Below are 13,757 nucleotides of genomic sequence, written 5' to 3'. Positions count from 1 at the left end.
ATAATAATTAAAAGGCTAAGTTGTTTTCTACTGCTAGTATGGTAGTCAATATATTCATGTTCAAAAAAGGCTAAATACAAAATCTTCTTATATGGTATCTTTGGTGATCACACCATTGCTGGTATTGTAAGACTTTTGGTATGAAAGTTGGTTATGGTTATGCATTGTGTCGTGGTTTTGCTTACAGTAGAGATTGCCTCATAACTCTCAACCCTTTCATATGAAAACAAATTAGTGCTTTATCATTGGTGTTTAAATAATTTATGTCACAAATGATATCCTTTCCTTTGTTCCCTGTGGTCTTCTTTTGGCTATTTTGAGTAGGGCTTACCTATTTTATTGAATCTGACTTAAGTTCATTTCCCGAGTGATCAAAACTATTCTTTTCTTTTCTTATTTAAAATTTATTTTTTAAAAGTATGATATTTTTTCCACCCAGGCACCCACCCATTTGGTAATCTAGTGTGAAGCATACTAATTGTAAATTGTGATTTAAATTACAGGGCCAGTATTTATTAATTTGTTATACCAGTGACAGCATAATTGGAGTTGGACATATTGCTTTTACACATTCTTTTGCGAGATCAGTGCAGGAACGCATGTCCCCCATGCCACCTTGGTCGATCTCGAACCCATTGTCATTTATGAGGTATGTACCATATGTTATTTTCTAAATAGAAAACTGTAACTCTCTCATGCTGTTGGGTGTTTTGTTACATTTTTTGTGCAATGAATGTACATGTCTTCCTCCTATTAATGAAGCTCCCAGTTTGCAGTTTTTGAATTGTTTTTCTGTTCTAAGTCATTTGCACAGACATGTTTTCTTTGTAGAATGATATTGCTTTGATATGTGGGGAGGTCGCAGAGTATATGGTGGGGTGTGGATGTTTTTTTTTTAAGTTTCATTGGCTTAATCTTCTTCCTCTATTGTAAGGAGATCAATGATGAAATAGTGGTAATTATGTTGTGTTTAAATGTTAACTTACTGGCATGGAAAGTTTGAGGATGCTTTCTGTGAGTACACTGGAGTATAGTTGCCAATGCCATTTCCAGTAAATTATACTTAACATTCAATTATCAGGATTCTGGATCATGGAAATGGCTTTATATCTTTCCTTTTCCCTCTTTATGGCCATAGAAATATAGAATTACCTGTTACTAAATAGCATAGCTTGTGAAAGACAAATTAGTTTGATTTTGTTTGTACACTGTTTCATTCTGCATTTATGCATGGCATATCAGCAATAGACTGCTAGGATGGAAATCTGCTTCCTAAATGCACTTATTGATATCTGTTCATTCTGTTGTCACATGTCTAGTATTGATACTTTTTTTTCCCTGTTGTTGTAGCAATTAGAGGAGGCTGGCAACATTTATTGACTTTATGTAATGCAATTATTTAGCATCTAAGCCTGATTTTCCTTTGATATTTACAATATAGAACTGCTCCACTATGTTTTTTCATTTCGTTTTGATTCTTCACGAGATTCACAGATAATGATTTTCTTTCAGTTGTCTATTGTTGCATTATGATATAATGTACTTCCTTTGTTCTTTATTTGTTGCAACATTTGTGCTATTAAGGAAAAGGGATGGGAGTGATTCCTTTGATCCATGTGGGGAGTCGGGAGAGTATAGGTAGTAAGGTCAAGATACTCAAGAAAGTAACTTCAGGAGTCAAAAACTACCAAAATAAGATATATTGCTGTTGATATAAACTTCTGAAGTAGGATATGTTGCAACCGAAAAAGAAAAGAGGAAGTTGGTCATATCTCCTGGACAATTTGCACTTTGCACTTGTAAATGACCTTTGTCTTTTGCCCTTTGGTGGAGGAGTTTTCTAGTAAGATTACTAGGATTGTTTTTTATGGGCAAAACTGGTAAACCGAGGGTGCGCATCTTTGAAGGTAAGGAAACTTTACCGACATTTACACGTATGCATTTATGTTGAAAATAATTTAAATAAAATAGAAAATAGTTGCTACATAATACAGTACTGTGCATGTTTCTGTAAATCAGAATGGTCATGATATGTTATGTGATTATTTACAATATATTGGTGTGATTTTTCATGTAAGGGTGTGTTCTATTCACCTGATTTTTACTTATCTGAACTTATCAACCCTTATCTGAACTTATTACACCTTATTAACACTTATTTTCACTTATTTGACCTTATTAAACCTTATTAACACTTATAAGACTTTATTTGTCATTCTTGAAACATATTGTGTAACATATTGGTAATATGAGTATATATATAACAATATATTAAAATAAAAGCAATAAAATATGAAAATATTAGCATTTTGATGATTTCAAATATTAAAAAAAATAAACACTGAAACAAGCAAAAGTGTATGTTGTAATAACTTATGAGTATAACGTTACTTTAATTTTATTTTTTATGCAAATGTTACTTTATTCTTATATGAAATCATGATAATAAAACACATAAAATTTTACAAAAAAAAAGTGAAAAGCAATCTTGATTAGTAATAACTCTATATAAATATAATAAGTGGAAATAAGGTGAGGAGAACGTTAATTTAGAACTTATTAACCCTGAACTTATTAACCCTTATCTGAACTTATCTGAACTTATTAAACCTGAATTAAGTGAAAATAAGGTGAACAGAACAGACCCTAATTCATATTTTTAACCTAGGAACGGTAATTAGGAAAATATATTTATAGATTTCAAATAGCCAGAATGTGTTTCTTTAGCATTAGATGATGATGGCATATCCATTGCCTTTCATTAGTTCTATAGTTCCTTATACCAGTATCCAATTGGTGATTTTGAGCTACAAGTTAAGGGCATAAGTGAATATTGAAAGCCAAAAATGAATTGATTGGAAACAACGTGGCAGTTTGATCGAATGCTTTGGGATTTGGCAAATCTCTTCAATGTAGGAAAGGTTTTCATTACAGGAGAGCGTATCTGCAAAAACATTGTATTTAATTATTCGCTGCTGTGTCACCATTCTTATCCCGCGCCTAGAATCATTTGACAAAGTTTTTTTTGGTAATTTTAATAATTCTTGTGTAAATTTGAAGGAGGTCCAGTCCTTCCACAGAACCTCATCTTATAACCCAAGAGCATTTGTCCCAGCTAATCAACTCTAAAAGCCCTTTTTTTTCTCCTGCATTTTTTTTGTTCTCCCCATGGCTGATGATTCACAGCCACTTGATGACAGTTTTTTTGAAGATCTTGGCCTTCCTGGGAAAGAATTTATACTCCCTGACCTATCTAGCCCGCGGTTGTTGGAAGATTTTGCTGTCTATCCTAACGTTTCTGACAAAATAGAACTAGAGCCATACCCCACTGCTATACTTGATGATTCCTGCATATCTGAAGTGATGAGCAAGCTGTCAATTCCGCTTGTGGAACCATTTTTCTTGGGGCTTACAGATAATTCTTTTGGTCATTCTTCTGTCAAACCAAATGTTGATGTTCTCATGAACTATCAGAAAAGTTTTGGCCTTCAGCCTGTTGAAGTCAAGAATGCCGAATGTCATGGGGTTTCTTCTGGTTATTCCCACAACAATTCTGTTGAAAGTGAAGCCAATTTATCCATTGCAGACTTTCTAATCTCATCTAGCAACCCTGAACAACTTGATCCAGTTATTGAAAAGTTCAGGACTTTGTCCGCAAAGTAATTGGTGTTATGAGATCCTTGCTTCCAATATGGGTTTCCCTTAATTAGCTTCGCCATATGTGGGGTCTGTAAGAAGATACAGTCAGAGCGCTCCGATCTTTAGCAACTAGAAAAACCTTAGGATCCAGGATTATGTTTATCCGTTTTATTAAGCCACATCTTATAATAATTCACTCATCAATATATACTCTGTGATATTAATTCTGTTGTATTTTCATAATTGCTTTATTGTAGTCTGTAGACTAATATATGTGATCTTTTTATTAATTGTTGAATAGGGTGTTTATACACAAAATCAGATTGAGTGAAATTTGAATATTATGTTAGAGCTTACTTTGAATTTATCCTCATTGTAACCTAGATTTATGTTTACAGCTTGAATTTATCAGTAACACATTGACTTTGCTGTAGTTTGTTGCATAATGATCATTTAAGCTTTTCGGCTGTTGATGCATTACTCATGTGAAGTTCTATGGTTTTTTCAATCTTTGATGCACATGTTATGCATCTATAGTAGAAACAAGAGAAGCATCATAGCACTGGTGTTGTTTTGGAGTTGATGATTTGGCATTGTATATTCTCTTGGCCATGAAGGTGTAGTTGCTATCTGCAACGGACAGCGCTAACACAGCAAATTCAAGCAAAAGAGAAGAGAAATAGGGCAGAAGACGGTTGATTGAATTGATATAGCCAAAAGGCTTAGAGAGTAAACTACACAACTAAGGCTACTAAGCTATCACAAACTTTCTGAATGATCTTTTCTTCCTACAAACTTACTATTTAACTTCTTACAATTCACTACATGTGACTTAGCTTTAATTACTATCATAACTACTTTTGTCTTCATGCCATAAGCTGCCAAGAGAATTGCTGAAAAGTACTTTAGTTGTCCCCTGCCCTTGCTTGAGATTGTTGTTGGCTGTCTGGTGGCTTGTGAACGCCCCTCTGTGGCTGTCCTCTTCTGCTGTACGTGTGCCGGATAGGTGGCTTGGGAGGTTGGTGTGTTGCAATACTCCCCCCAAAAGCACCACCTTGTCCTCAAGGTGGAACTCAGGAAAGCGGCTTAAGATCGAGGTATCCTCCTCCCAAGTGGCTTCGAACTCGGGCAGCCCACGCCACTTAACTAAGACTTCTTGAACGGTGGATTTCCCTTGAATGATCCGGCTGTCCAGCACCGTCTCTGGTTCCACCACCAATTCCAACTCCAGGGTAATCTGATTCGGAATGGTGGGTGAACTTGGCAAATTGCCCACGACCCTCTTGAGTTGAGACACATGGAAGACTGGATGAATGCAGCACTCATCTGGTAGCGCCAATTTATAGGCCACCTTACCCACGCATTGCACGACTTCATATGGCCTATAGAAACGTGCAACGAGTTTCTCAAAGGGCTTCTTAGCTAGAGAGCGTTGCCAATATGGTCTCAATTTCAGGAACACAAAATCCCCCACCTGGATCTCTTCATCCCTCCGCTTAGCATCCACATTCTTTTTCATTTTCAGCTGAGCTCGAATGAAATTCAGCTTGAGCTCGTCTAGCATTAAATCACGCTCCTGAATAATTCATCTAACGACTCTACATAAGAACAACTCGTGCCCACCTTAATTAACTTAGGCGGATCCCTACCATACAACACCTGAAAGGGCGACATCTGGGTGGAAGAGTGGACAGCCATATTATATGAGAATTCGGCCCAAGGTAGCCAATTAGCCCATGCTTTCGGATGATCCCCAACGAAATATCGGAGATAAGTTTCAAGCCCCTTGTTGACCACCTCCGTTTGACCGTCCGTTTGGGGGTGGTACGAGATACTCCTTTTCAAGTCAGTCCCCTGTAACCGGAATAACTCCCTCCAAACGAACTCAAGAACACCCTGTCCCTATCCGACACAATACTTCCCGGAAACCCATGCAGCCTAACCACCTCCCTCACAAATGCTTCCGCCACGCTCAAGAATGGGTGGCGCAACCCAATGAAATGCGCATACTTGGACAATCGGTCCACCACCACCAAAATTGTATCGATCCCTTAGAGCGCGGAAGGCCCTCTATGAAGTCCATGGTTATGTCTTCCCAAACCGCACTCGGAATCGGTAATGGTTGCAATAATCTGCCCAGATTCTGTGGTGATAGTTTGTTTCTTTGGTAGACATCACAAGCCCTCACGTACTTTGCGACGTCACACCTCATCCCTTGCCAAAACCATTCCCCCGCCATCCTCAAGAATGTTTTCGTCTCCCCTGCGTGTCCCCCTTCCACGGAGTCATGATAAGCCCGTAATAAGGAGATTTTTATGCCGGAATTTTTGGGTATCACCACCCTTCCTCTGTACAGCAGCCTCTCGCCTTCAATACAGTAACCCGCAACCCCTGTTCCTTCTAAAATTGTGCCTTTAATCGATTTCAGTACTGCATCTCCCTCGACTTCGGCTTCTAGAGAATCCCAATTCACCCCTTGCGTACTACCTAGAGCACGGAACTCCACCTCATCTTCACCACGCCTTGAAAGGGCATTTGCAACCCGATTTGCCGTGCCGGGTTTATATTGCAAGTCAAAATCAAACCCAATTAATTTGCGGAGCCACTTTTGGTATTCCATGGCCACTTCATGCTGTTGGGTGATGAATCTCAAACTCTGCCACTCACTTCGCACCACAAATCGACGGCCCAAGAGATAATGTTTCCATTTTTGCACCGCTAGGCAAACCGCCATCAACTCCTTTTCGTACACTGATTTTCCGCGACTCGTAGGCCCTAGAACCTTGCTGTAGAACGCAATTGGTCGGCCCTCTTGCATAAAACGGCCCCGAGGCCAAACCCCGAGGCATTGGTTTCCACAATGAATACCTTGTGGAAGTCGGGCATAGCTAATACTGGAGCTTCAGCCATGGCTTGCTTGAGCTTCTCAAATGCGTGAGTCGCCTCCACTGACCACTTAAAGTTGTCTTTTTTAAGTTGGTCTGTGAGGGGATGGGCAATATGTGCATATCGATATATAAACTTTCTATAATAGCCCGTTAGGCCCAAAAAACCTCTCAGCTCTCTTAAGGTCTTGGGAATGGGCCAAGTGAGCATGGACCTTACCTTTTCTTGGTCCACTGCCACCCCATGCTTAGAAATTATATGGCCCAAGTAAGCAACTTCTTCTTTTCCAAACTCACATTTTTTCTTATTGGCATACAATATGTGATCCCTCAACGTAGCTAAGACCACTTGCAAATGCTTGACATGAGCTTCCTTACTAGAACTACCTCATTAATGAGCGATTGGAAGGTCGCAGGAGCATTAGTTAGGCCGAATGGCATAACCTAAAATTCATAGTGACCCTCGTGAGTGCGAAACGACGTCTTGTGAGTGTCATCGGGTTTCACCAAAATTTGGTGATAGCCGGCTTTGAGATCAAGTTTGGAGAACACTTGTGCCCCATATAACTCATCAAGGAGTTCATCGATGACCGGGATAGGGTATTTATGTGGCACGGTTTCTTTGTTAAATGCCCTATAATCCATGCAAAACCACCAAGAGCCATCTTTGTTCTTGACCAAAGAACAATGGTATGATCACGCCCACGACTTGGAGGTAACCCCTTAGGGCTCTCGAAAACCCTCGCAAACTGCTCAATTTCGGACCTTAGAAAATCTGGAATTTCCTCTCCTAACTCACTGCTCACGCCCTCCATGTGGCTAAATTCCACCAAGAAGCCGCCCTTCTCCTTGCGCAACGACTTTACCATGGCTTTGAGAGTAACTTCGGTGCGTGCTAAGGATGGGTCTCCCTTAACACACGTGGTTTGGCCATTCACCGTGAAGCTCATCTGTTGAGTCTTCCAATTTGTGAGAACCGTTCCCAATTTCTCCGAAGCCATTGGACGCCAAGGATTACCTCGTAGTTCCTCAATTGAAGGGGTAGAAAGTCCTCCACTATCTCCACCTTGTCGCCCAACTTGAGGTGTACGCCCATACACAAGCCTTGCCCCCTTACCGTCTCGCCATTTCCTATCGAAACGCCAAAAGTACCATTCCCTTCTATCACAATTCCCAACTTCTCTGCCGTATGCAAGGAAATAAAATTATGCGTAGCACCCGGGTCTATCATCACTACCACCTTTTCACCGTTAATCTCACCGATTAACTTCAGTGTCTTAGGATTAGTAATCCCTACTAATGAATTCATCGAAATTGAAGGAGGAACCTCGACACTTTCACTTAGAGGAGCTTCGATGGCAGCAAACTCATGCCCTTCATCTTCCTCGTCCTCTTCGTCTACTAGTAACACACTAAACTCCTTAGCACAGATGGTTGAAGTCCCACTTCCCATCACGCTTGAAACAAAGGCCTTTAGCCTTCTTGTTTTGAATCTCCCTTTCTGTCAATCTCCTTACTCCACCAGTAAAACGAGAATAGCTAGGAGTGATTTTGCTTGGGGTTGAACCAGTGGACCCAATAGATCCAACTGAACTTTGGGGAGCCTTACTTCCTGACGGGCTGTGTTGAAAAGAAGAGGATTGGGCCGGCCCACCTCCTCCTAAAATGGTGTTGGATGGGCTCTTGTTAAAGTACGAGTATGGGCTGGGTTTGGAGAAAGCCCCATTCGATTTTTTTTACCCATGGACCCGATTTCTTTCCTCCACCCTAGTGGCCAAGTCCATAGCCTGCTCCAAGGTAAACGGGTTTAACATCCGTACTTCAGCTCGTATGTCCTCCTTCAGTCCATTCAAAAACTTCCCCTTCATTAGACTCTCCGGCCCGGCACATCGGAAAGCGGCGCGGCCTTCTCGATAAATTCCCTCCGGTACTCCGCCACTGTAGAGGTGTGTTCAACCTCCAACCACTGCTCGTGCAGTGACTCCACGTTGGTCGGCCGAAACTGAGTGAGTATGCGGTGCTTCAGATCCTCCCACCCCCGCAATGGCCGCCGACGATTCTCCCATTGGTACCATTTCAACCCGTCTCCCTCCATTGACACCATAGCGGCTTGAAGCTGCTCTGATAATTGATAAAAATTGAAAATATTGCTCCGCCCTCAACAACCACCCATCTGGGTCGTTGCCGGAAAAAATGGGCATGTCCAACTTCCGAAACTTCCAATTACCTCGGCTTCTGTAATTGTCACCCTGATCATACCCCCTAAACGTCTGAAAGGGCGGTTCTCTGTTCTGGTTGTCGCCGTTGTTCAGACCAAATGGCCTCCGGGGAGACCCACCGGCGCCGAACGCTGCCGCCTCGTCCTCCAATGGAACCGGTGGTTTCTGTCCAGCACGTAAGGACTCAATGGCTCCACGCATTTCCTCAAAAAAGTTATCCTGGTCGTGCCTCACCAAGGCGACTTGTTGGGTGTGGTCATCCCGGAATCGGTCGATCCTCCCCTCAATAGGCTGAGCCTCGGTGTTCTGCTGCTTGTTAAACTGCTCTGTCAAGGATTTCTGGAGTGCCTCCATGCTCTCCGTGATGGTTTTGGTCAGGATGGCCTGATTGGAGTTTTCTCCGTCACCCACCTTTGAGACCATGTCCAACACGTGACCCTCAAGGGCTTCAATTCGCTGAGTGTTCGGTGCCGGAGCCATGCCTGCTCTGATACCACTTGCAACGGACAGCGCACTAACACAGCAAATTCAAGCAAAAGAGAAGAGAAATAGGGCAGAAGACGGTTGATTGAATTGATATAGCTGAAAGGCTTAGAGAGTAAACTACACAACTAAGGCTACTAAGCTATCACAAACTTTCTGAATGATCTTTTCTTCCTACAAACTTACTATTTAACTTCTTATAATTCACTACATGTGACTTAGCTTTAATTACTATCATAACTACTTTTGTCTTCATGCCATAAGCTGCCAAGAGAATTGCTGAAAAGTACTTTAGTTGTCCCCTGCCCTTGCTTGAGATTGTTGTTGGCTGTCTGGTGGCTTGTGAACGCCCCTCTGTGGCTGTCCTCTTCTGCTGTACGTGTGCAGGATAGGTGGCTTGGGAGGTTGGTGTGTTGCACTATCTTTGTTCTTGTAGTGATCACAAGCTTACAACAGTGGCTTCATAACCATGTTTAAATTAAGCTAAGGGCTGCTTATATATTTTCATGAGATTGCTTGTTCCTGTAAAGGTTTCAAGTTACTAAGTGTAATAATCTTTCTACCCTGCCTTCTTTGGAGACGGTGTTATGTCAGTGAAGCGGCGCGGGGGGGGGGGGGGGGTAATGCAGCTCGTTATGGATTATCGAATAATAAGGAAAATCTGTCCTTTTTTTTTTGTTGTTGTTGTAGTTGTTTAGTTACTGCCTAGGATTGTTTGTATATTTTTTAATGGGGTTTATTGCAATCAACTACCTTGCTATTACCAGAGTAAGACAATATGTATGTTTTATTTATTCTTGTAATTTCTCCAACTCCATCAAAAAGCTGAAATGGTGATTCATATCATCATTTGGTGGCATTTGCAGTTGGCATCATTTATGCTGTTGAATGGTTTTGTATGAAACTCAATAGGAATGTGCATTTGATTTAAGTTGTTTATGTGACTGGTCCCAGGAAGCCATAGACTGAATTGGAACTTATAAATTAGCTTGAAACTTCCATGTAATGTTTACTCAGTGAACATTCGTGTTTGTTCTTGTTGGCTTGTGTAGCTGCTCATAGGAGTTAGATAAATCATAGGTTAAGTTGTTTTCTCCTGTATAGTAGCGACTATATTTGTTGGAAGCATTTATTTTGCAGTTACTGGAGATAATAGATAGTGCATCTGATGCTTGGCTAAAAAAAAAAAGAAAGGCTGAATGCAAGAGTCTTGTGTCCAACCTGATGGTTCATTTGGTGTCTTTTGAGATCCACGACATTCTTAGTATTGTAAAAGTTTGATTTTAAAATTCACGCATTATGTTGTACTAATCGCTTATGACAGATGTCCTCTCACTCATATCTTTTACATGAGCTCCATGTACTGTTTTGTCATTGATAGTATGTTTGCATTAGTGTGTGGAACATCATAATAGACGAATTTTATTCAAATGATATTCCTTTGTTCTGGCTTCTCCATGGTATTCAACCTGTATGTAATATAGTGAGACAGGATTTTTCTGGGCAAAGTGTGATCTTTCCTATCCCTCTGTTTTAAAAGATCTGGAAAATAGAGGGAGCTCTAGTGATATAGTGTGTTGGATAGGGAAAAAGAGTTCTGCATAGGCCAGTCTAGGCCCATTTCACCTTAATCTATGGTTAGTAGAACACCCTTTTATGGTGTTCGATAAGGCAGCTAATAATTTTATTTAATTTAGTTTGCGTGCAGAATGATCATATCAACAACAATATCAGAGTAGAATCCATGACGACAGGTTCGGCTAATTTCTCAGTCAATGCAGGAAGACTGGACAAAGTTTTATGCTGGCCGTAGAGTGTAGACTACCTACTGACTACTGCAACACTCCTTTTTTGATGCAGGCTTGGCATTGGAAATAAATGAAAGGTAATTTTAAAATTTTGGGCTGAGGGTAAAGCTGTCGTTAATCTTTCCCTCCTCCAATCTGTTTACTCATAAGTCACCAAAATTGTGGAGAACGCGCTCTTTATTATAGCTACCATTTACGAATACTTTGTATAATTTCGGAGGTTTTATGAAGTAAAGACACAGAGTATTGGTTTTAACATTTAATTGGTAGTATCAGATCCTGGAAAAATAGCCAAGTACAATTGATTTCATAGCAACTGAGAATAAGCCACATTCACTGAAGGCCAAAGAAAGTTTATAGCTTATTCTGGCCAAGAGCTTGGGAGCCACCAATTCCTAGAAAAAGATAAAATGTGAACACGTGGTAATCACCCATTTGGCCACATCTTTTTGTTGGGATAAGAAAATGGATATTGTGTTATACAATCATCACCTTTTGTTGTATTAGCAGTACAACATAAAAAGTTCTTCCCTTTCTAAACTTGGCATGCAAGACTAACCAACTTTTGTGCAGGTGAAACAAACAGCAGAGGAAAGACAGAGTGAGCCATGGCTTCCATAACTATGACAGCTTCATTCCTCGGCACTAACACCATGTCGAAACAGTCTTCCACCCATGCCCGTCGTGGTGTCGTGATGGCCAAGGCCATGAGGGGGTCGGAAAACTGCAACACCACCAAGGAAGATACCAATTCAAAGAGAAGGGACTTGGTGTTTGCTGCTGCAGCTGCCGCGGCATGCTCCATTGCAAAAATTGCCATGGCAGAAGAGGAACCAAAACGAGGAACACCAGAAGCTAAGAAGAAGTATGCACCCATCTGTGTCACTATGCCAACAGCGAAGATCTGTTACAAGTGAGGAGTTCTGTTATTTCATCTGTAGCAAAAGCTAAACTATGTTAATATTATAATTGTAATCTTCTGTAAAACTTATGCTACCTTAATGCTATAGTTATCTTTTATTTTTGCAAACAGTTCATCTTTTTCCTAATCTACTGTTTGTTTGAAAGAACGATCGATGAGAAATCAATGGTTACATACTTCGCCATTTTAGTTCTACATTTAATTACACAGGTTTAGCAGCTATGAAGACTAAGCCTGTCTTTTGCTAGACCTTAATTACAGTAGTTGAGACGAGAAAATGAAGATTAGAGGCCATTTGGCTTTTCAAAAAAGAAAGGAGGAATTAGCTCAATTCTTTCTTTTTCGTGTGTCCCCCCTTCATAAAAGGGAATTGACATAATTTAGCAGTAGTTTGCATATAACTAGAGCTATCAATTTGGATAAACAGGTCGGGTTCGGGTCGGGTCAACTCGGGTCGGGTTGATTCGGATTAATTCCATAACCTATGCGGGTCGGGTTTGGGTTGGGTCATGCTTGAGTCGGGAAACGCCGGGTCATACTTCTTATTGGGTATAGGTCGGTTTAATAAAAGGTTAGGTTACATTCGGGTCGGGTGAACAATAGGTTGGGTTTAATACAGGTTAGGGTAATTCTCGGGTTCGAGTTGGGTTCGGTTCAAGTCAATAATGTGCGGGTTAGAATCAGGTCGGATCATTCTCGGTTTGAATCGGGTTCGGTTCAAGTCAATAATTTGCGGATTATAATCAAGTCGGGTCATTCTCGGGTTCAAGTCGGGTTCGGGTTTAAGTCAATAATTTGCGGGTTATAATCAGGTTGGGTCATTCTCGGATACAAGTCGATCTATGTTCAAGGCAATAATTTGCAGGTTACAATTAGGTCAGGTCATTTCCAAGTCACGTCATATTCGGGTTCATCTAACTATAAATAGATAATTATCATTTTTATCAAGCTAATTATTTCCTTTGACTATAATATTTATGACAATAGACTAGGGAACTATAGTCTATAATTTAGGAAGATAATTATCTCCTTTGACCATACGACAAATATGTACTATATTTAACTCATAAATTTGAGGATGATGAATGCTCCTTTCTCTTGCTAGCCTAGACCGAATTGGTCTCCCTAGACATAATGCTTGATCAACAATAATAAAGTGGTCTAAATTGCATTTAAGGTGATTTGAAATCTAGACAAGAACAATTTGGGTTGAATTTAGGTCGGGTCAATAACAAGTCGTGTTAATTTCGAGTCGGGTTAGTAACAAATCGGGTTGAATTTTTGGGTCGGATAAGTAATAAGTCTGGTAAAATTCGGGTCGGGTTAACAACAAGTCGGGTAGAATTTGGGTCAGGTCAACAACAAGTCGGGTTGATTCGGTCCGGTTGGTAACAAGTTGGGTTAAGTTCAGGTCGGGTTAGAAACGGGTCGGGCTGAATTCTGGGCAGGTTAGTAACAAGTCGGATTAAATTCGGGTTTTAACGGGTTAAAATGGGTTAGGGTCAATTTCAGTACAAGTCGGGTTCGGTGCAAGTTAATTAAATTGGCCGTTATAAACCGGTAAATCGGTACAAGTTGTAAACCGGTAAATTGGCCGTTTAACAGCAATTTGGATGGTTTCACACACCTAATTGGACTCTAGGGTATTAAGGACCATGGTTAACATTTCGGTAATTTTTATTTCCGGACAAAAGTCAAAAAATTCCAAAATTGAAGGCTAATATCCACGCTTAGGGGTGAAAATTCGGTATTCGGTTTGGATTACACTCAATAACCAACAATTTTTATGCAAATCTATGAA

At 40.5% G+C, this 13,757-nt stretch overlaps 1 protein-coding gene across 1 annotated transcript; it reads left to right on the top strand.

The window, feature by feature from the left end:
- The first annotated feature begins 11,535 nt into the window (after positions 1–11,535).
- LOC110696043 (photosystem II 5 kDa protein, chloroplastic-like) lies at positions 11,536–12,083 on the top strand. Its single transcript, XM_021873309.1, has one exon. It carries the CDS (start codon positions 11,643–11,645, stop codon positions 11,949–11,951), a length of 309 nt encoding a protein of 102 aa, XP_021729001.1. The 5' UTR covers positions 11,536–11,642; the 3' UTR covers positions 11,952–12,083.
- Positions 12,084–13,757: the final 1,674 nt, after the last annotated feature.

Source organism: Chenopodium quinoa, unplaced genomic scaffold (genome assembly GCF_001683475.1).
Source record: "Chenopodium quinoa cultivar QQ74 unplaced genomic scaffold, ASM168347v1, whole genome shotgun sequence".
NCBI lineage: Eukaryota > Viridiplantae > Streptophyta > Magnoliopsida > Caryophyllales > Amaranthaceae > Chenopodium > Chenopodium quinoa.
Note: the sequence above shows the minus strand (reverse complement) of the source record. Positions and strands in the feature narration are given on the sequence as shown.